This window comes from Geotrypetes seraphini, chromosome 10 (genome assembly GCF_902459505.1).
Source record: "Geotrypetes seraphini chromosome 10, aGeoSer1.1, whole genome shotgun sequence".
Lineage (NCBI taxonomy): Eukaryota > Metazoa > Chordata > Amphibia > Gymnophiona > Dermophiidae > Geotrypetes > Geotrypetes seraphini.
This window is the reverse complement of record NC_047093.1, coordinates 50,016,964-50,040,592: the sequence shown is the minus strand read 5'-3', so window position 1 is coordinate 50,040,592 and position 23,629 is coordinate 50,016,964. Positions and strand designations below refer to the sequence as shown.

General features: G+C 43.1%; 1 protein-coding gene across 8 annotated transcripts in view; it reads right to left on the bottom strand.

The window, feature by feature from the left end:
- Nucleotides 1-23,629, bottom strand: part of SPTAN1 (spectrin alpha, non-erythrocytic 1) — a 160,683-nt gene that overhangs the window by 82,457 nt on the left and 54,597 nt on the right. For all 8 annotated transcript variants that reach the window (XM_033960196.1, XM_033960194.1, XM_033960195.1 and 5 more), the window contains exons 14-22: nucleotides 17,661-17,816; nucleotides 16,555-16,759; nucleotides 6,048-6,229; nucleotides 3,348-3,591; nucleotides 3,119-3,241; nucleotides 2,793-3,010; nucleotides 2,611-2,703; nucleotides 1,018-1,152; nucleotides 697-845 (exon numbers count right to left, since the gene is read on the bottom strand). In XM_033960196.1, the coding sequence (XP_033816087.1) occupies nucleotides 697-845; nucleotides 1,018-1,152; nucleotides 2,611-2,703; nucleotides 2,793-3,010; nucleotides 3,119-3,241; nucleotides 3,348-3,591; nucleotides 6,048-6,229; nucleotides 16,555-16,759; nucleotides 17,661-17,816 (1,505 nt within the window). The remainder of the gene's footprint in view (nucleotides 1-696; nucleotides 846-1,017; nucleotides 1,153-2,610; nucleotides 2,704-2,792; nucleotides 3,011-3,118; nucleotides 3,242-3,347; nucleotides 3,592-6,047; nucleotides 6,230-16,554; nucleotides 16,760-17,660; nucleotides 17,817-23,629) is intronic.

Here is a 23,629-nt window from a genome sequence, read left to right as displayed (position 1 = left end):
ATGAGAGGTTTGTGTGGGGGCTGGGTTTTAAGGAGGGAGGGCAGAATGGGGTGGACCTGGGGGGGCGGTCCTGGGGCAGAACAGGGCAGGGTCATGCATTTTTTTTTTTTTACCAGATGGAAAATCTGGTAACCCTACCTCAGAGTAATGGCGTTTGCTTAATATTGGGGGTACAAAGCTGGAAACTATTGCCATTAATCTTGCAGCAATACAGGCAGTATGGAACTTGCATGCCTGTTTTATACTTTAGATTTTCCTGTCAGAGACTATCATCTACAGCAAGTCCTCATGACCCAGTCTTATCACACTGTACTATAACATATGCCAGAGTTCAAACCCCATAGATAATTTACAGTATTTATGAGAAGAATCTCCTGCAAAATCAATAGAAAAAGAGTAAACAATAATAAGCTACTGATACTTCAGAGCCAGGCTCAGATTCATCTCAAAGCAAAATCTATGCATGCAATAAATTCACTTCAAATACAGCTAGGTGCAGTATTTCTTTGGGTCACTTCCCTCGTCAGCAACAGAAAAAGGTGTGTACAGGAAATGATCAGGAAGCCAATCTGTGTCAAATGCATCAGGAAAAAAGTGTAGGTGGCTGAGATCTTTGAGATATCAAGTTCCTCAGTTCAGCTCTAAGAGGAGGAGCAACCTAGGACAGATGACCTTTAGGTTCAAATCTGGTCTTACTGGTTGTCAATTTGTTCTTGGCGTAATCCTATGCTGCCTTGCTCTTCTAGGAGGTTCTCGCGGGATGCAGACTGTGCAGGATCCAATTTCTTCACATAGGCAGCAGGCACAAAGCCCTGACGGTCATTTACCTCCACCTTCCACCAGTCCTGAAAGGAAAAAAGGAACAAAAGCCAAGATGGAACTCAATGAAAAATAAGCAAACATCCATTCAGAACGATAATGTAGGTCTACAAACTTCTTCAAATGTGTTGTGCTTGAACATTACTGATCACAAAGATGGCTAAATGTCAGGCCAGCACCAAGACACACTCTCTTTACCTTGTTAGTGCTATTGAGCAGTGTTAGGACATCTCCTTTCTTCATAGTGACTTCACGAGGGCTCTTCTCCTGGTAATCATACAATGCCAGGACCAGTTCCTTTCCAGTCTCGTCATCCATGGGAGCAACTTGTTGCTAACATGAAAGAAAGCTTATTATATGCATTCACTATGAATTGCCTGGTAAACCTTAACATCACTTCATATTTCATCTGCTGTTAAAAAGTATTTACAGATTCAGGAAACAATTAGCCCAATATTTTTAAAACATTTATCCAAGTAGCAGCACCTGCTACCAAAATAAATACCACAGACCAAGGCCAGTCATTGATTTTTAGCAGCAGTATCTGGATAATGCCACTGAAAATCATTACCTACCACACTAGTGCTATTCAGATAACATAGGTGGAGCAAGAAAATACCCAGATAGCTGCAATATTTGGGGCTAGTATCTGGATAGCTTAGAACAGCAAAAAAAAAAAAAAAAAAAGTTATCCTGTGTTGTCTGGATACTGGCACTGAATATCATCATTATATGGATAATGACAGCAGTTTGCAGAATGCCCATACCACCAATATCCATAATGAATATCTGGATAACAACAAATGATCAATACCTGGATATGTTTAAACACTGACTGCTGAGTTTCAATAATGACCCAAATGTGCCTTCTAGGCACCTTATATGATACGATAACTTTATGAGTGCCTTAGTCGTGGAAATCCATTTTGGTAAGCCAACCTGCAGAATTTAAATGCTTCTATCTTTATTTTTTTTTCTGCCGTTAAACCCTATGCTGTATTCATCTCTTCAAACAAATCCCATCAAATGGCTAATCTAGCAGGAGGACTACTACAAAGTAGAGATTTTCTTTCAAACTACAATTTTTGTGTGTGGAATTTAGACAGTCATTATGATAATTCCAGGGGTTTCAAAACTGTGACCCTGGAAAGCCACAAACCAGGCTAATTTTCAGGATATTCCTAATGCATATGATTGATATACACAATGGAGACTGTGCATGCAAATGTTTTCATTAATATTCAGAACGGACTGCTCAAAAACCTGACTGGTTTGCAGCCCTGCAGGATTGCACTTTTGACATCCTTGAAATTATCAAATTTCAGAAAGTTTTCTAATTCTCTGCTACTTGGGAAAGAGACCACCTTCAAACAAAGTTCAGATTATTGGATAATGCCCTAAGGCCAGAAAAATGTTTGCTCCAAATTTGTCTAGTACACTATGTCAGCTTACATACTATATGTGACAATACATTCTAACAGAGTCAACTTTCCAACAATTTGAGTAAACAGCCTTTTATCAAGTTCTGTATGTTGAAAGCAAATATTTAGATTTAGAAACCTAACACACAGATAAAAGGAAAGTAATACATTGTGTTAAATTTGTGGTGTTGCCATTTCTAGCTTTATTCCCTATGGCTGCTGCTCTTTCTACATTTTTTTCTTTTCTCCATCCTGTTGTTCTATCTTACTGATTTCTGCCCTGATAATTGAGGATCTAAAACACCCCAAGTCTCTATTTGGCTGTCTCATGGCAGAACCCACTACACACAAAGCCAAAGATCCTTCTTACCCTGCAGGACTGTGCCTGTTCTCTGAGAGCCTGGATGCTACTGCCATATGCACTGAGATCCGACATCAGGGCCTCATGCTTCTTCAGAAGAGCCTGAAAAAACAAGTGTTATAGAGTCAAGCTTCTGCAGCTTTTTGGCTATGCAAACTGTCACCCTGTTAATTACAAATGAGCCTCCTCACCTCAGCAGAATCCTCATCTTTTCCATAGTCTGTGCTGCCCACGATAGGCTCTTTCTCCCTCATCCAAGATTCAGCTTCATTAGCATCTGCAAAATACTGCTGGGCCTGAAGTGAGTCCTCCAGATCCTGCCGGCGCTGGGATGCTTTGCTTTTGAGAGATTCCCATTTTTGATGCAGCTCATTAAGTTTTGCTTTCACCTCCTCTAAAGCAAAATGGCCTAAATGATGTATGGAAGAGGAAAAAAAAGATTAGGACAATGATGGTAAAGCACTTTAAAAAAAAGCAAATGTTTTAAAATTTCATTTCAGTTTGTTTCTCAGCTTACCCTCCTCCACCATTGCATTTCCCTTCTGGCTAACTGCTTTAATGCGAGGTTCATGACCTGCGATCTCAGCTTGCAGGGCCTGGTGCTTCTTCAGGAGGTTCTGGACACCAATCAAATCCTTGCCTAAAACAGAGGGTTCAACTTATACCAGCTCAAAAGATACCCAGCAACATTATCAAGATGCTTTCCAACTGCTCTGCACATCAATACTCAAGACTTGAAAACAAACCTCTGTTAGTGGAAGCTGCTATGGGCTCTTTCTCCCGAATCCAAGTTTCTTCATCCTCCACATCACGAAACAGCTGCTGCAGGCGAAGTGAATCTGCTAGCTTCTGCTTCCGTGCAACCATAGGCTCTTTAAGAGATTCATAGCGACTAACCAGAGCCTCCTGCTTTTTCTTGATATTGTCTGCATCAAAGTGTCCTGCCTCTTGGAACTGCCGGGCCTGAATAGCAATACCATCAATTCTGTCCTGCAATTCAGCAACAGAAAAAAACAATATTACAAGGTCCTTGGAACTGTTACACTTGTTTAAGACTAAATTAGACAGATCCTCCCATGTTAACAGAGTGAGAATCTAAGGATTCTGTGACAAAGGTAGTTTGTCATCACTGTACTGAAGAGATGTTCTGTTATTGCAATACAGTAATACTTGGAATATGAACTTAATCCGTTCCAGAACCCTGTTCGAGTTCCAAAGCGTTCGAGTTCCAAGACAAATTTTCCCATTGAAAATAATAGAAACTGGATTAATCCGTTCCTGGGTCCCACAAACTCAAATTTTAACAGTAAATACACTGGATTTTAAGGTAAAATATTAACAAATATTCCAAAGCAGAGTTACGATTCTGGGGCACAAACACACACACACACAATGTGCAGGGTGTTCGGATTCCAAAGCAGAGTTCCTCACTAATAATGGTCACATAATAATAACCCCAATCCCAAAAAATAGTAAAGAATCATCAGCACTGGTAACCAACTATAGACCAGTAGCATCCATTCCATTTATCGTAAAAATCATGGAAGGATTGGTACATTCCCAACTGATGGAATATCTTGATCAGTTCTCTCTTTTGCATGAAACTCAATCTGGCTTTAGACCTTTGTTTAGTACTGAGACAGTAATTGCGGCCATCTTAGATAATCTGCGTCTCTTGTTCAGTAAGGGCCTTAATGCCCTGATCATGCAATTTGATATGAGCTCTGCCTTTGACCTAGTTGACCATGAGAAAATGCTACAATGCCTAGATGCAATTGGTATTAAGGAAGAGGTGTTGGACTGGTTCCGAGGCTTCCTTACATCCCGTACCTATCAAATACGTTTCAATTACGATCTCTCCGATACCTGGAGCAATCCATCTGGCGTACCGCAAGGATCACCACTATCCCCATTGCTTTTCAATGTCTACATTTCCTCACTAGGTGCGCAATTGACCCAGCTAAGGATAAAATTATTCAGTTACACAGATGACTTTACGATCATCATTCCATTTACTAACTCTCTCTCGGAAATTACTCTCAAGGCATCAGAAGCACTAAATTTGATGGAGCAATGGATGACTGAATTCAAACTGAAACTTAATTCAGAAAAAACAAATTATTTTGTAGCTTCACCACACCCGCTTGACACCAAACACCGCTCTGCATCAATAACCTTAGTTATCCTATTCAGTCTACTATGAAGGTATTGGGTGTAACACTAGACCAGTATCTAACCATGAAGGACCAGGTAGACTCCTTAATCAGAAAGGGTTTTTTCACTCTCTAGAAACTTCAATCCATTAGAGCATATTTTGATATGCCAGCATTTAGAATACTGGTACAATCCCTCATACTGAGTCAACTTGATTATTGTAACATCGCCTATTTAGCAATTTCCCAAAAGAATATGCGACGATTACAATTAAAGCAAAATGCAGCGGTCAAACTGATTTTCAGACTGAAGAAGTTTGATCATGTGACACCTTACTACCGACAGCTGCATTGGCTACCGATGGAGGCACGCGTAAAGTTTAAGTTTGCCTGTTTCTGCTTTAAAGTACTATATGGTCTAGCCCCTAAATACATAACTAACCTTTTCTCCTTTTCAGCCAACAGACATAAGAGAAGTTCACATTCGATCTTTGTTTTTCCTCCAGTTAGAGGATGTAAACTCAAGACACCATCAACACCTTTTCTCACATCAGGCAGCATTATGGGGTAAAGATCTAGAACAATTGCTAATTATGGGGAATCCTACTAATTATGGGGAATTCAAGAAACGCCTAAAAACATATCTGTTCCTGAAATATCTAGGCAGCTGTCCCGTACAACTCTTTCTCAAGTTTTTCAAGTTTCAAGTTTTTATTAGTATTTGATGAATCGCTTATTCGGGATGCTAAACGATTTACAATTATATAAAATCATATTATATAGTTTAAATAAGATGACTTCAGACTTACAAATCTCCTCAATAACTGATCCCTTGAGCTGTTAATCACTAGCTTCCACCCTGTTAAGTTCAATCTATTTGTACCTTCTTTTAATCTTTGTAAACTGCATAGAACTTCACGGTCCTGCGGTATATAAACTGTTGTTATTATTATCATTATTAGTTCAGATTCTGGGGCACAAACACACATACAATGTGCAGGGTGTTCGGATTCCAAAGCAGAGTTCGGATTCTGGGGCTCAAACATACATATACAGTTTGCAGGGCGTTCGGATGCCAAGTTGTTCGAGCACTGGGGCGTTCGGATTCCAAGGTATCACTGTATATGTCTAGATGGATAATTGAACACTTTTTTTGACTGGGGGAGGAGAGTAAACCAACCAATCTCTAATCTGTTCTTTCCCAAGCTTCCTAAATGCTAATGTGGGAAAAAAGTTGGGCAAATCATGATCCCAGCAGCTTACACCATTCTGCACTCCCCTCTTCCCACACACCTGGTGAGCAGCTACATCTGCCTCCAGCAGCGCATGCTTTTTCTGCAGGTTCTGCACATTGGTTAAGTCTTTTCCATAGTCATCAGATGCCAGGTGCCCCTCTATCTCATATAGCCACAATTCAATGTCTTCCACATTGCGGTTAAACTGTTGCTGCTGGTTGGCTTCACGCAACTTTATGCCTGCACAGTGAAGAGGATAGAGTTTATCAAACTGTGAGGACTGAACTGGTACTTAAAGCAATGAGCTGAAAAACAGGAAAAACAGGCCAATGCTCTTCACAACCTTAGACAGTATTATTTATGCTTTCAGGTTTTATCATATCCATCTTTGTCTGAGGAAAGTTTGGGAGGCATGTTTACTAATCCCTTAGATTAGTTCATCAATATCCTAGTCTTCCTATAAACCTGTTTGTTCATGGACATTTTTTTGTGATGCTCGCTAAATCGGCTAGCACCTTAGTAAAAGGACTCCTTTATGTTTTACAGTCCCTACCCCAGGACCACTCTCATGAAACAGTCATTCATTCAACCAACAGAGGGCCATGTCCATTTAATTGAAGTATATTAATCACAATATATCTTTATACACATCTTTAGTTTCAATTATTGCCGACTAATGAATTTGAACTCATTTTACGTATATCAGACACTTTCTAATTTTTGTACATGAATATTTTATACTGCTCCATTGGAGTACATGGACATGGAGTAAAATGTTTACAATATATTTCATCATCAACCCTCCCCCCTCCCCTTTTACAGAACCATACCACGGTTTTTAATGCCGGCTGCAGTGGTAACAGCTCTGCCTCCAACGCTCAAAGAATTCCTTTGAGCATCGAAGCTGTTACCACCACAGCTGAAACCATGCTACAGTTTTGTAAAATGGGAAGGGGGAAGTAAATTTTTTTCCAGTGGGCGAGTCTTCCTTTGATGTTTACATTTTTTGACCTAACTGGGCTTTTGTAGTTGTTTCATCAGTGGCTTTGATTTATATAGTTTTCTGAACCAGCTGGGCTTCCATAGCTGCATCTGCAGTAGTGCATAGCCACCAATATCAGCAGCATTTGAAGGTACAACATTCTAACATTTCTCCCAACAGTGTGCATTCATAGTGTATGAATTATTTTCAGGATAAAGGGAGGCTTTGTTAAAAAAAAAAGAAAACCACAAACAAAAAAACCCCTATTTTTCATTTTAAGGATATACTTTTGCATGAACACTAATTTTTTTACTTATTTGCTGTTATGATCTATGCACTCTCGCTCCAGTCAGCACTGCGCAATACTGCAGTTTTGTTTAGTCAGATTCTTTTTCTTATTTATATTTAGCAGTCAATCCTTGGTTTTCTGCTAGAATTTTCACATCATGGTTGGTATATCTCTAAGTAAAGCCCACTACTGTTTATAGTTAATTTATCTAAGGATGGCAGTTTCTATACTTTATGGGTATAGTGTTTTTATTCACTTGTAAGTAAGTGTGTTTTGCTTTCTCTCATGTTTTCTCATTGGGGATACTTAATTTATATTAGAAAGCATGGTTTATCTATTAATTGTATTATGCACAATTTTTTCAATCTATATTAGTATTTTTTACATTAGTACATTTTTATTTGTATTAGTGCATTTAGATTGCTTGTTTAATCTTTTAATTATTAATTTCATCACTAGATTTATTTAAGTGTGTTTTCATTACTCATCTTGACATCAAGGTACTCTTATGTAAGTAAATATTTCTTTTTATATTATTTTTTTACATTTTACACATGGTTTTCATCCAATACATGACCTATGACATGAAGTGCTATATACATATCTTTTTATGTTAATTTTAGATTTTTTTTATACTTCATATATGATTATTTAATATGTGATATATTAATATACAAATCTTCTGTATTTTATTCTATTATTTATGTCTTATTTTTTTACTATTTTTAGGCTTTTTAATCATTTTATTTGTCCTACTGATGAAGGCGGGCTTGCCAAAACACAGCCATGTCAAGAGATGTAATAGAGTCTTCATCTATAAAAGAGAGAATTATATTGAACTTTGCTGTAATTTACAGTGCAAGTTAATTTTGAATCCCGATTCCACACAAGCCCCACTTTGTTCTTTGATTTGCACTACGTGGAACTTTATTTGCTCCTGTTTGCTTCATTCACACCAATGTAAAATCCATGTTTTAAGTCCAGTTTTTATATACTGGTGGTATTTTACCTTCCTTTAATTGTACTTTGCCAAGCCCTCTGGACTGAATGAATAGAAATTTAAAAAAAAAAATCCTACTTCCTTAGCATCCCTCCAGACCGGCACAGAAATGGATCAGTTTACGTTCCTCTGTCAGCAGATGGAGATTGAGACATCGACTTTGGCTGTAGTATAAGTGGGCTGTACAGTCCCATTTACAATCAATCTGTTCTCAGTCTCCAACAAGTAGAGGTGGAAAGCCTGTGCAGTCTTTCCTTGGTTTAGTGTAGGGCCTTGGTTTAGTGTAGGGCCTGATAGATTTGATTAGTGACATTCTTATCCCTGTTTGTGGGAGCCGGACTGAGCTTGGGGGACCCTTACAGGGGTCCGTCCCACCTCCCCAAAATTTTTTGGATTAGAGATGCCTCAGCTGTAAGCCTTACCACTGCTCAGGCAAGACATATAGCCACTGGGGTCTGCTCACTTGTTAAAGTTGTATTATAAAAAAAATCCTGAGGCAGTGCCGGTCTGAAGGGAAGCTTTTAATTAGCAAGGTCATGCATGTGGGGAAAAAGAACCCGAGGTTCTGCTACAAAATGGGGGGGTTGGTACTGGGGGAGAGCAATCTTGAAAGGGACTTGGGAGTGCTGGTGGACACCACAATGAAACCATCAGCACAATGCGCAGCAGCGTCAAGGAAAGCAAACAGAATGTTGGGTATCATCAAGAAGGGTATTAAGACCAGAACGAAGGAAGTTATCCTGCCGCTGTATCGAGCGATGGTGCGACCACATCTGGAGTATTGTGTTCAGTACTGGTCGCCGTACCTGAAGAAGGATATGGCAATACTTGAGAGGGTCCAGAGAAGAGCTACACGTATGATAAAGGGTATGGAAAACCTTTCGTATACAGACAGGTTAGAGAAACTGGAGCTCTTCTCCCTGGAAAAGCGGAGACTCAGAGGAGACATGATAGAGACATATAAGATCATGAAGGGCATTGAGAATGTGGAGAGGGACAGATTCTCCATCCTACGGGGAACTACAATAACAAGGGGGCATTCGGAGAAACTAAACGGGGACAGGTTTAGAACCAATGCCAGGAAGTACTTCTTCACTCAGAGGGTGGTGGATACCTGGAATGCGCTTCTGGAGGGTGTGATAGGGCAGAGTACGTTACAGGGTTTCAAAGAGAAATTGGATAAATTCTTGAAAGAAGAAGTTATTGAAGGATATAGATAGGGAAGATATAGGATGAAGAAGGGTACAGTTAGAAGGATATAGATAAGGTAGGAAAAAAAAAAAAAGGATTGAAGGGATAGAGGGGTACATATAGAAGACTACTAAGCAGGTCCTACACCTGATGGGCCGCCGTGCAAGCGGACTGCTGGGCACGATGGACCTCTGGTCTGACCCAGCAGAGGCACTTCTTATGTTCTTAACTGAAGTTAATTGTTAACGGGCAGTTTTGTGTTTCCTTTTGTAGTTCATATTGAGCACTTTTAAAAGGAAAAAGTGCTTATTTTGTGCCCGATGAGCAGCGAACGCAGCCAGTGTGTGAATGAAGTGCTCTGGCCGCTGCGAGGGGAATCGTCAGTTTCTGGTGCTGGCAAGCAGGGTTCCCCTTCAAGCATGCACCACTTGTCAGCTGCAGGCAGTGGGGAAGCCCAGGCTTCTTCTACCACCCACACAGTGATTTCCCCAGCCACAGACAATCAGGGAAATAAGGTTTCCCTTACCATCAATAGTGCTGGGGACTCCCTAACTGCTACAGCAGCTGCTGCCTGCTGTTCTGCTTTAACGGATGAGTCTGTTCAGGCCTCTTTGTGGCTACAGGCCTTGGGGGAGATATTTTTCAGTGCACTTTTCCTCCAATCCAATTCATCCAAATATCTTAACCCCTCCTCTTTTACCTCCAGAAGATTCACCTACCTTCAGATAACCTTCCCCCAAATTACCCACCTTAACACCTTCCAATTAAACAAATACCATAAATAGATTGTAACCTACCCTCTCTAACTGCATTCCATATGTATTTTTCATACAGTTCTTCACTGTCAGTTTAATTTCCATCCTATAAGTTCACATAGAATTTTTCTTTTTTCAACCATCTTTATTTTCTCTTCTTTATTAATTTCCAGGTACTTTAGTTAGATTGTGAGCCTTCGGGACAGTAAGGGAATTTTTTAAGTACCTTCTTACTTCTCATTTATAATCTTAATGTATATTTTCTTCAAACCGCTTAGAACCTAACGGATGTAGCGGTATATAAGAAATAAATTACATTACATTACATTTTCCTCAGTTTTGGCGGGAAGCTCCACCATTTTGCCTGTGGCCTCAGGTGACCTCCCTCCTGTCTTAGAGAGAAAGGAATAGATTTTAAACGTTTCTCCTGCTTCTGCAGTGAGTGCTTCTTTGCTGCCAGGGGATGAGGTTGTGGGTTGTCATGATTTTGTTTTAGCCATGTATAAGGTTTACTTATAGGTGGCTGTGGGTCCTGCTTCTTCCATGGGGGGGCTTTTTTTTTTTGAGGGGGGCCTTTGCCTTCCACATCTGCCCCCATTCAGCTCCCCTCGGCAACTGCTCCTGCCCAGTCCCCTCTGACTTTGTCCAAGCAGCAATGAGAATTTTTTGTTTGCAGACACAGTTTCACTTAATGAGGATTATCTTACGATCCCCCCAAGAGGATCCTGTGGATCAGTCAAAAGACCTAAGATCCTCTTGGGGGACGGATGGTGCAGATGGCTGTTTTTTGGAGATACTGGTCAGCAAGGATGCGTCAGTCGTGTGCATTTTTCACTGGGAAGACTTGCAGGAGCTTATTCTTCAGGTTTCCTTGATTTTGTGCTTTGAGGAGGGAGCGAAGGACCCCTCTCGTGTTGTGGACCCCCTGCTTCAGGAGATCCGGTCAGCCTCCTGTTCTTTTCCTATGCATCAGGATATTTGGGATGTGGTACATGCACAGTGGAAGACTCTGGACACACCTTTCTGCTTGGCACGGTCCATGACCAGGCTCTATCCCATTCCTAATGGGGACAGGGATACCTTTAAGTCTCCTGTGGTTGATGCGGTGGTTGCGGCTATCGCACGTAAACATGCAGTGCCAGTTGAAAGCGGTTTGGCCTTGAGAGACTCCCAGGATTGTAAGATAGTCTCTCTTCTTAAGCAGAGTTTTGATGTGGCTGCCTTGGCTGTCCAGATGGTGGTTTGGTAGTCCGGGCTTGTTTCCTGTGGTCTGGGGGAGGGTGCCTGGACTGGGAGTCTGATGATTGGTTCTTAGTGGATCAGGAGATGGCTAAGATTGAGCTCGGTAATTCTTATCTCTCGGATGCCATGTATAATCTTTTGCAGGCGTCTGCCAAGTCCATGGCCCTCGGAGTGGCCACTCAACATACTCTGTGGTTTCGAGGTTGGTCAGTGGATGCGACCTCAAAGGCTAACCGCAGTAAATTTCCTTTTAGAGGCTCCTTTCTTTTCAGAGAGAAATTGGATAAGCTTGTGCAGGCCTTGATTGACTCTAAGGTGCCCCGGCTTCCAGAGGACTGTCCTCACCAGGCGTAGCAAGGTGGCGGCGCCCGTGGGCATATGTGTGATTTTCATCTGAACCACCCTGGCCGCGATGTGGCCACTTTTCCTTCCAGAGGACATTTCTTTCAGCGCATGCAGTCCTTTTGGGGTGCCCGTCAGGGGAAAGTCGTGACTCCACCATTGCCTCTTCTTCCACCCGTCTGGCCCAATGACTCACTGCGGGTCCTTCCACCTGTTTCGGTGGGAGCACGCTTGCAGGAGTTTTACCAGGGGTGGGTTGAGATCACAATGGATCAGTGGGTCCTAGAGGTGATTCAGGACAGCTATGCTCTCGAGTTTTCCTGGCCCTTGCCAAATTGTTTCCTCTCTTCTGCTTGTCAGGCAGCTTGGAGGAAGCGGGCATTTAGTCAGACGCTGCAAAGGTTGCATGACCTCAAAGCAGTAGTCCCAGTGCCTCCTCAGGTGTTTCATACAGGCAGGTGCCTAAGAAAGAGGGGTCGTTTCGGCCCATCTTGGATTTGAAAGGTATCAACAGGATGCTTCAGGTTCCTTCTTTTCGCATGAAGACCCTGAAATCCATAAATCTTACTATTCAGGCTAAGGAATTTCTATCTTCTCTCGATCTGATGGAGGCCTACCTGCATGTTCCAATTCAGGCCTCCCATCAACAATTATTTTGCTTTCCAATTTTAGGAAAGCACTATCAGTTTTGTGCGCTTCCCTTTGGTCTGGCCAAGGCTCCATGGACTTTCACCAAGATTATGGTAGTTGTGGTGGCAGCCGTGCGGAAGGAGGGCATTCTGGTTCATCTCCATCTGGACGACTGGCTGATTCGAGCAAAGTCCTTTCAGGAGAGTTCCTGGGTGGAGTTCCTGAAGTCACTGGGATGGATGGTCAACTTGTCCAAAAGTCGGTTGGCTCTGTCTCAGCACTTGAAGTATCTCAGAGTTTTCTTTGAAACAAGCTTGGGGACAGTATTCCTTCCCGAGGATCAAATGTTGAAATTGGGTCTGGATTAGCCCCAGTGGACAGTGCTTTTACAGACACCAGTCTCCTCAGTTGGGGAGCTCAAACTCTCGGTCGGTCGGTTCAGGGTAGCTGGTCACTGGAGGAAGCGACCTGGTCGATCAACATTCTGGAGAGCAGAGCTATTCGGTTGGTGTTGCTAGCTTTTCAAGCGTTGCTGAAAGGCAAGTTGGTACGGGTTCTCTCGGACAATGCCATGGCGGTGGGTTATGTCAATCGTCAGGGGGAAACCAAGAGTCATCTAGTAGTGCAAAAGACATCTCTTCTCATGGATCAGGCAGAAGCTCATCTTCTGAACATCTTGGCTTCCTACATAGCAGGAGTGGACAACATCCAGGCAGACTTCCTCAGTTGTCATGTGCTGACTCCTGGAGAGTGGTGTCTCAAGCTAGAGGCCTTCAAGTTGATTGTTCAGGCCTAGGGACGGCTGGTCATGGACCTCATGGCAATGAGTGTCAACACCAAAGCGCCAAGGTTCTTCAGTCAGCGCAGAGATTACCAGGCCAAGGGGCTGGATGTTCAGGTGCAAGCTTGGCTGACGGATGGCCTGCTGTATGTCTTTCCTCCATGTGACATAATCAAGCTCGAGGAATGGGCATCGACATGGCAGATGAGGTTCAACGTGGATAAGTGTAAAGTGATGCATGTCGGTAACAAAAATCTCATGCACGAATACAGGATGACCGGGGCGGTACTTGGAGAGACCTCCCAGGAAAGGGACTTGGGAGTTCTGATCAACAAGTCGATGAAGCTGTCCACACAATATGTGGCGGGGGCAGCAGCAAAAAGGGCAAACAGAATGCTAGGAATGATAAAGAAGGGGATCACGAACAGATCAGAGAAGGTTATCATGCCGCTGTACCGGGCCATGGTACGCCCTCACCTGGAGTACTGCGTCCAGCACTGGTCGCCGTACATGAAGAAGGACATGGTACTACTCGAAAGAGCGACTAAGATGGTTAAGGGGCTGGAGGAGCTGCCGTACAGCGAAAGATTAGAGAAACTAGGCCTCTTCTCCCTCGAACAGAGGAGATTGAGAGGGAACATGATCGAAACATTCAAGGTACTGAAGGGGATAGTAGACTTAGTAGATAAGGACAGGTTGTTCACCCTCTCCAAGGTAGGGAGAACAAGAGGGCACACGTTAGATAGATTGTGAGCCCATCGGGACAGATAGGGAAAATGCTTGAGTACCTGATTGTAAAACCGCTTAGATAACCTTGATAGGCGGTATATAAAATCATAATAAAACTTGAAAAAACTTAATAAAACTAAAGTTGAAAGGGGATAGATTCCGTACAAACGTAAGGAAGTTCTTCTTCATCCAGAGAGTGGTAGAAAGCTGGAACGCTCTTCCAGAAGCTATTATAGGGGAAAACACCCTCCAAGAATTCAAGACAAAGTTAGACAAGTTTCTGCTGAACAAGAACATGCGCTGGTAGGGCTAGTCTCAGTTAGGGTGCTGGTCTTAGACCAGAGGGCTGCCACGTGAGCGGACTGCTGGGCATGATGGACCACTGGTCTGACTCAGCAATGGCAATTCTTATGTTCTTATGGCCACTGGTGGGCAGAGTTCTTTGTTGCATTGCTCAACACACAGGCCGCGTGATCCTGGTGGCTCCGTGGTGGCCCAGGTACCCATGGTATGCAGATCTGGTTCAGCTTCTCAAGGAAGATCCTCTTCAGCTGCTCCTCTTGCCAGACCTTCTGACTCAGGGTCCCATTCCAATGTTCGATCCGGGTCCCTTTTGTCTTACGGCTTGGCTCTTGAAAGGGAACGCCTAAGTAAGAAAGGTTATTCAGATAAGGTGATCACTTAGGTTCTCAGAGACTTTCAACCTCTCAGGAAAGTTTGACGTCTCTTTGACTAGTAGTGTTCCACGCATGGCATGGTTCCCCTTCACGCATCTTTACCTCATATCTTGGAGTTCTTGCAGGATAGCCTGGACCAGGGTCTTACCTGGTCCTCCCTCAGGGTTCAGAATGTGGCTTTGTCTTCTTTTCGTGATCTTCTGCATGGTTGTTTGGCCTCTTCTCCGGATGTGATTTAATTCTTGAAAGCAGCGAAATTGCTCTAGCCTCCAGTTCGTCCTTCGGTTCCAGCCTGGGATCTCAATCTGGTCCTTTCCGTATCAGTGCATTCTCCTTTTGAGCCTCTTGGTTCCTGCACGTTGAAGGACCTTACTTTCAAGTCGGTGTTCCTGGTAGCCATTACATCAGCGAGGCACCATTTCCGAACTACAGGCCTTTTTGTGTAGACCTCCCTTCCTGGAGTTTTCCAGGGAGCGGGTCGTGCTATGGCCAGTTCCCTTGTTTCTACCAAAAGGTGGTTTCGCCTTTTCATGTCAGCCAGTCCGTTCACCTTCTGGTCTTAGGTAGTCAGGAGGGCTCTTTGGAGCAGAGACAGTTGCGCAAATTGGATGTCCGTAAAGTCCATTACGCTTATGTTAAGCAGACTCAGGAATTCCGTCAGTCGGATTGTTTTTTTGTCCTCTTAGCAGGTCCTCGTAAGGGGGACAGTGCTTCCAAGGCTATGATTGCACGCTGGATCAAGAAAGCTATCGCTTCGGTATACCTTCTTCAAAAAAAGCCTGTTCTGGATTTTCTCAAAGCTCATTCCACTTGGGGGAAGGCAGCTTCTTGGGCCAAATCTTCTCTTGTCCATCCTGTGGATATCTGTAAAGCTGCAGTTTGGTCTTCTTTCCATTCCTTTGTGCAACACTACCGTATGGATGTTCAGGAGTGTCAGGACTCGGTGAGCATGTTCTTGTGGCAGCCCTTCGGGGATCCTACCCATGATGGGTTCTGCTTTGATAAGTCATATTCATTTTTGTGCCGGTCTGGAGGAACGCTAAAGAAGGAGAAATTAGGTTCTTACCAGCTAATTTTCTTTCTTTTAGTCTCTCCAGACTGGCACAAACCCCACCCTGTCATTTTTATTTGGTGTCTTTTCTCAAAGAGTACGCTTTTTTTTATGCAGTATTTTTTTATCTGGGTCGTTGAGGAGTTCATCAAGAGCAGCAGTGTTTGGTTTGTCTGGATTAGTTGGCGAGCTGTGGGGAAGTTTTTGAAGGTTCTTATTCTAATCAATATCCAACAGTGTTTTCCCTGTCCATTCTGGATGATTACTTGATATTCTCCTTCTGGGAGTGCCGTTGGTGTTTATAGTTCACAGTTATTAAGTTCTTAGTTGCTGCTTGGCTATTCATCAGACTGATTGTAGATCGGACTGCACAGCCCACTTATACTACAGCCAAAAGTCAATGTCTCAGTCTCCACCTGCTGGCAGAGGAACGTAAACCCATCTAGTCTGGAGAGACTAAAAGAAAGAAAATTAGCAGATAAGAACCTAAATTTCTCCTTCCTTTGCTGACAGTGAACTGCACATAGAATTATCTCCCACCATTTCAGGTACCCACTTAGCTCTTTGGGGAAGGGACTTAATGTACTTGAATTCTAATAATTCTGCAAACTGCTTTAAGTGTAAAACTTTTAGCCTGCCTGTTGAAATGAGGCATCATTCATTCTGTACTTCTGAACACAAATGCAGCTCAGTGCATAAACTCTGTTCAGGCCTGCCCCACCCTCTAAATTCTCCCACTTTATCCAGTATACATATTTTACGATGCTATTTTTATTTTCCCACATAATTGTGAACAGAACAAATCTGTTGTTTTTCTAAACCATTTTCAAGTGAGGATTTTCTTTAAAAAATGAAGAGCATAAATATGAAACGGAATAGAAAAGAATAAATCTCACCTTTCAGTTCTGTGGCTTCTAAAAGCTTTTTCCAAAGGGTGATCACCTCATTCATACGGGAAGCCACCTCATCTGATGCATAATGATTTACATCAATGAGCTTTTGACCAGAGCTCTCTAGAGCATCGATGCGACTCTGATTGGCTGAAAGTTCTGCTTCAAAAGCCTGGTGCTTTTGGACTTTGCCTTGCAGGTTGGATGGGTCCTACACAAGGTAAAAGACATTTAAACATAATGTACCTGGCACTGGTAGCCAGTTTCATTTTACTTTGCATCTTTTTTTAAGCATTTCAAAACACAATGCATACAAAGGTAATCTAAAACAAAGTCAGATCAACTTATGTTAAATGACGTGTTCATACATCAACAGTTCTTAGTTTTCGCTCTCTTTTTTTTAAGAAACACTCACAATTTACCTGAATCCTCAAACAAGAGGTTTTGGTTCTTATAACCTCTCATTCTTCTAGCAAAGTGTCCCTCATTCCACCAGAATCAACCTTGAACCCTTCCCTATCCCTAACTCTCCATCCTACCTCTCCCCCTTTAACTACTGGGTGTCATTGTAGATAATACGATGAAACCTTCTGTCCAATGTGTGGTGGTGGCCAAAAAAGCAAACAGGATGCTGGGAATTATTAAAAAAGGGATGGTTAACAAAACTAAGAATGTCATAATGCCCCTGTATTGCTCCATGGTGCGACCTCATTTGGAGTATAATAATAATAATAACTATTTTTGTATACCGCAAAAATACCCTGCCCTTAGCTCCTTTCCTTCCACCCACCCTATTAATTGAACTATCTTAAAACAAACCCCAAGCCAAAAAAACATAACCAAAGCCCCTAAAGCTTCATAAAAGGCATGTCCTAGCTGTTTAATGATTTTAATATTTTAATTCTGCTTTATATTTTTTCATAAAATGAAGTATTTTAATTTAATGTTTAATTTTAATTAGGTAAATTGCTATGATTTTATTTTTGACTAAAGGATATCAGGAAATCTATTACAGTATCAGCACTCTCAGAATATTGTATACATAACTCCACCTTTGAAGTACAACAGAACCTGGAGATGGAGTTCTGAGACACTGTCTTTGTTACCCATACCTTGTACGCTTCATCTGTGGCAGTTTTCATTTTTTCATTGATCCAGCTCTTAAGCTCATCAGAGTCTCGGAAAAACTGCTGCAAGTGGAAGGAGTCTGCCAGTTGTGTTCGGCGATACATGGCCCGCTCATGCAGAGCATTACGTCTGCTCAATAACTGGAAAGATGAAAAGTAAAAAGCCTAAGTTAGTTACTCAATTGTAGCAGGTATTCTCCAAGGACAACAGAATACTCACTCTTGGGTGATGTCATTTGACGAGACCATGTGTGAACACTCCCAACAGCTATTCTAGAAGCTTTTGGAATTGGGTCACTGCACATGCATGCATCTTCCCACCTGTCAACATCACATGACACCTGATCAGTCTAGTGTGGATAGCTATTAGAATTCAACTGCAAAGGGAGGAAGCAGAATGGAAATCTTCTTCTTGGGAATCTGTAGTTTCCAAACTGCCCTGAATAAAAGTAAAAAATTACAACAAAGCCTGCAACAGGCAAGGCCCAAGAACATCACAATCAAATGGCAGATTTAAAAAAAAATAAAATTAAGGCAGAGGAAGTGACATCATGGATGGAGATATCAGCTTGAAGCAGGAGCTCCGTCAGGTTTGATGCTTAATTAAGGTGCTACAGTAGTGCTGGGTAAAATCACTTCCCCAATAACGATAGTTGGTCGAGCCAGGATGTCTACATGCAAGAAACTAGAGAAATTTAAAAAATACAATAGTCAGGGGATCAAGGGAGTCAGAACCACAGCCAGGGACTACTGAGCAAAAGAAAGTGGCACTGGATAAGCCCACCTCGGATGGGGAAGAAGAAACAGACCCACACGGACAAACGATACACACACACAAGCGACACTACAAGGCCTTGCTTACAACCAATAACATTTACACTCCCCAAAGAGAAAGGGAAAAAGGAAAAAGAAAAGAAGTGGAGAAAAAGACCTCAGTTCAGCTTCATCTGGCCAAAAAAACTCCACTCCTACAAAAGCTGTTTAAGTGTAAATGCTGAAAAATAGTCCAAGAAAACAAGGCAACTAAAGTAGCCTGCCAGGTGGTATCAAACAGCACGCCTAATACAGATGAATAAGTGGGTGAATGTAACAAAAGGCAGTATAAGGTGTAAGGACTGCCTGGCCTGGATTTGGATTTGGAGGCCATTAGCAGCTAAGTTATTTTTCTTGCTTTTGCTGTGGATGTCATGAGCTGGACTATACTGCCTTTTGTTACATTCAGGCGCAGAAGAAACACATAATCTTAACTGTTATCTTAAAGCAGGAACAACAATGGAAGCAGAGGGGAACCAGAAGATGAGCTTTCCAGTGTTCTGCACGGACTGACATATGTATGACTACCTCCCCTCAGGGAGACAGTCATATGTATGCGGTCGGTGCCAGGAGCTGAAAAGCTTGAAGAAGGAAGTCAAGCGACTAGAGGACAAGATACAGGAGCTAGAAGAACTCTACACCATGGAGGACCCAGTCAAAACAGCTGAAGACTTCAGGAGTGAGAGACACATCGAAGAGGAAGTCAGAGAACTCGAGAATTTCATTGAGGAGGCATACAGGAGGAGGGTGAAAGAGGATAAACTTCAGATGAAAGATGAAGATATACCAACACCAACACGGAAGGGAGAACAAGAAGCAGATGACCCCAAAGAAGACACCCACAGAGGAACACCACAAGAGGGGGAGAAATTGGATAGTCGATGTCCAGAAGAAGAAAGAGCGAAGCACACGGGGGACATTGACCTGAGACCGAAGCGAAAATTGAAGAAGGGAAAGTCAGCAATCCTAGCGGGAGACTCGATCCTAAGGCATGTGGACAGCCACATAGCAGGAGGGAAAGAGGATCGACTGGTGACTTGCCTCCCAGGAGCAAGAACCAAGGACATCGTGGACAAAATTGGGAAGATCCTGGAAGGAGTGGAGACGGAAGAGACCGCAGTGATGATCCACATCGGGACGAATGATGTCAGAAGGAGCACGCTGATAGAACAGTTCAAGATCCTGGGAATGAAGCTGAAGATGAGGACCCAGAAGATAGCGTTCTCAGAGATCCTACCGGTACCGAGGGCAGATGTGAAAAGGCAGGAGGAACTACAATCAATAAATGCGTGGATGAGGAAATGGTGTGAGGAAGAAGGATTCCACTTCGTGAGGAACTGGACAACGTTCTGGGGCAAGAGCAAGCTCTACAGGAGAGATGGACCGCACCTGAGCGCGGCGGGAACAAGACTTCTATCAAACAACGTCAAGAGAGGAATAGAACAGGCTTTAAACTAAGAGGAAGGGGAAAGCCGACAGTCGACCTAGCGTCGATGATTTGGAAGAAGGTATCACGTGATGATACTAAGGGAATGCAAGGCTGGGAAGAAACAACGGACAAATTACAGGAGTCGACTAACCCAGAAGAAGAGGTTAGAAGGAGTGTACCAAAAGAGAAGACACTAAAGACCGAAACACAGGGAAAGGAAATGAAGACACTTAAATGCCAGGATCTAAACTGCATATATACTAATGCAAGGAGCCTAGGAAACAAAATGGGGGAATTAGAAGCCGTGGCCAATGCAGAAGACTTAGACATCATTGGAATCTCTGAAACATGGTGGAATGAGGAAAGCAAATGGGATACAGCACTGCCGGGATATAAGCTCTATCGCCAGGACAGGTCAGGATAGAAAGGAGGTGGAATAGCCCTATACATAAAAGAAACCATACAATCGACAAGAATAGACACAGCGGAGACAACCAACAAGCTGGAATCGCTATGGGTTAAAATACCAGGTAGAAAGGGACATGAAATAAAAATGGGCCTATACTATCGTCCACCCGGGCAAACCGGAGATATCGATAAGGAAATGGAAGCCGAGATGAAACAAGAATGCAAAAGCGGTTGCACAGTTATTATGGGAGACTTCAACTACCCCGGGATAGACTGGAGTCTTGGAAACTCAAAATGCGCTAGGGAAACAGAATTCCTGGAGGCTACACAAGATTGCTTCATGGAGCAGCTTGTTAGAGAACCGACGAGAGGAAATGCCACTTTGGATCTAATCCTAAATGGGTTAAAGGAACCTGCAAAGGAAGTGGAAGTAGTGGGACCGTTTGGAAACAGTGACCATAACATGATCAAGTTCAAAGTTGAAGCAGGAATACCAAAAGGAAAGAGAACCATGGCGACAACTTTCAACTTCAGAAAAGGAAACTATGAAGCAATGAGGAAAATGGTAAGGAAGAAACTTAGGAACACGTCCAAGAAATGGAGGATGGCAGAACATGCCTGGTCTTTTTTCAAGGACACGGTAAGCGAGGCACAAAATCTGTACATCCCCAGATTCAGAAAGGGGAGCAAAAAGAGTCGAATAAAGGACCCGATATGGATGACTAAAATAGTGAAGGAAGCGATAAGAATAAGAAAAATTCATTCAGGAGATGGAAAAAGGACAAAACTGAAGGGAACTGGATACAGCACAGGAAGTATCAAAAAGAATGTCACCGTGTGGTTCGAAAAGCCAAAAGAGAGTATGAAGAGAGGTTAGCCAGGGAAGCTTGAAATTTCAAACCGTTCTTCAGATATGTTAAAGGGAAAGCCAGCTAGGGAGGAGGTGGGACCGCTGAATGATGGAGTCAGGAAGGGAGTAGCGAAGGAGGAGAAAGAAGTCGCGGAAAGACTGAACATGTTCTTTTCGTCTGTATTTACGAACGAAGACACAACCAACATACCGGAACCTGAGCAATTCTTCAATGGAAATCAAGCAGAAAAATTAACATTCATGGAAGTGAGCCTTGAAGATGTGCACAGGCAGATAGATAAACTAAAAATTGACAAATCTCCAGGTCCAGACGGAATCCATCCAAAGGTTCTGAAGGAACTAAAGGAGGAGATAGCAGAACTACTGCAGCAAATATGCAACCTATCCCTGAAAACAGGCGTGATCCCGGAGGATTGGAAGACGGCCAACATCACGCCCATCTTTAAAAAGGGATCAAGAGGTGACCCGGGAAACTACAGACCGGTGAGTCTGACCTCGGTTCCGGGAAAAATGGCAAAAGCACTGATAAAAGAAAACATCGATGATCACTTGGAAAGAAACAAACTTCTGATAACCAGCCAACATGGTTTCTGCAGAGGGAGATCGTGCCTAACCAACTTACTACACTTCTTCGAAGGAATTAACAAACAGATGGACAGAGGTGACCCCATAGACATCATATACCTTGATTTCCAAAAAGCCTTTGACAAGGTGCCTCATGAACGATTACTCCAGAAACTGAAGAACCATGGGGTGGATGGAGACATACATAGATGGATCAGAAACTGGTTGGCAGGTAGGAAACAAAAGGTAGGGTTGAAGGGCCACTACTCTGACTGGAGGAGGGTCACGAGTGGTGTTCCGCAGGGCTCGGTGCTCGGGCCGCTGTTATTTAATATATTCATAAATGATCTAGAAACAGGGACGAAGTGTGAGATAATACAATTTGCAGATGACACCAAACTATTTAGGGGAGCTCGGACTAAAGAGGACTGTGAGGAATTGCAAAGAGACTTGAACAAACTAGGGGAATGGGCGACAAAATGGCAAATGAAGTTCAACGTTGAGAAATGTAAAGTATTGCTTGTGGGAAACAGAAACCCGAGGTACAACTATACGATGGGAGGGATGTTATTGAATGAGAGTACCCAAGAGAGGGACTTGGGGGTAATGGTGGACAGGTCAATGAAGCCGACGACACAGTGCGCAGCGGCTGCTAAGAGAGTGAATAGAATGCTAGGTATAATCAAGAAGGGTATTACAACCAGGACGAAAGAAGTTATCCTGCCGCTGTATCGGGCGATGGTGCGCTCACACCTGGAATACTGCGTCCAGTTTTGGTCGCCATACCTTAAGAAGGATATGGTGTTACTCGAGAGAGTTCAGAGAAGAGTGACACGTCGGGATGGAAAACCTTTCATACGCTGAGATATTGGAGAAACTGGGTCTCTTTTCCCTGGAGAAGAGGAGACTTAGAGGGGATATGATAGAGACTTATAAGATCATGAGGGGCATAGAGAGAGTAGAGAGGGACAGATTATTCAAACTTTCAAAAAATAAAAGAACAAGAGGGCATTCGGAAAAGTTGAAAGGGGACAGATTCAATACAAATGCCAGGAAGTTCTTCTTTACCCAACGTGTGGTGGACACTTGGAATGCGCTTCCAGAGGACGTTATAGGGCAGAATACAGTACTGGGATTTAAGAGAGAATTGGACATTTTCCTGCTGTAAAAGGGAATAGAAGGGTATAAATAGAGGATTACTGCTCAGGTCCTGGACCTGTTGGGCCGCCGCGTGAGCAGACTGCTGGGCAAGATGGACCTCAGGTCTGACCCAGCAGAGGCATTGCTTATGTTCTTATGTTCACCCACTGACTTTGCACAATGCCGCCACTACAACCACCATAACCTTGGTGAATGTCCGCAGAGCTGTGGCCAGACCAAAGGGAAGCTCACAGAACTGAAAGTGCTGACCTAAGATTGCAAAGCGCAGGAAACACTGGTGGGAGGCCCGAATTGGAACATACAAGTAGGCCTCTGTCAGATCAAGAGAAGTCAGATATTCCCTCGGCTGACAGACTGCAGAGTCTTCATACAAAAAGATGGAACTTTGAAAGCCCTATTGACCCTTTTCAAATCTATGTTGGGCTGAAAGGTCCCCTCTTTCTTGGGCACCACAAAGTAAATCAAGTACCTGCTGGTGGAAAACTCCTGCAGGGGCACTGGAACCACTGCTTTGAGATCTAGCAATCTCTGTAGGATCTGGTGAAAAACCTGCTTCTTCCACACCACCTGAGAAGAAGAAGCTAGAAAATGATCTGGCAATGAACAGGTAAACTCCAGAGCATAACTGTCCCAAATCACCTCCAGGACCCACTGATTGGACGTGATCTCTGCCCACTTTGGATAAAATTCACGCAACCGGGTGCTCAC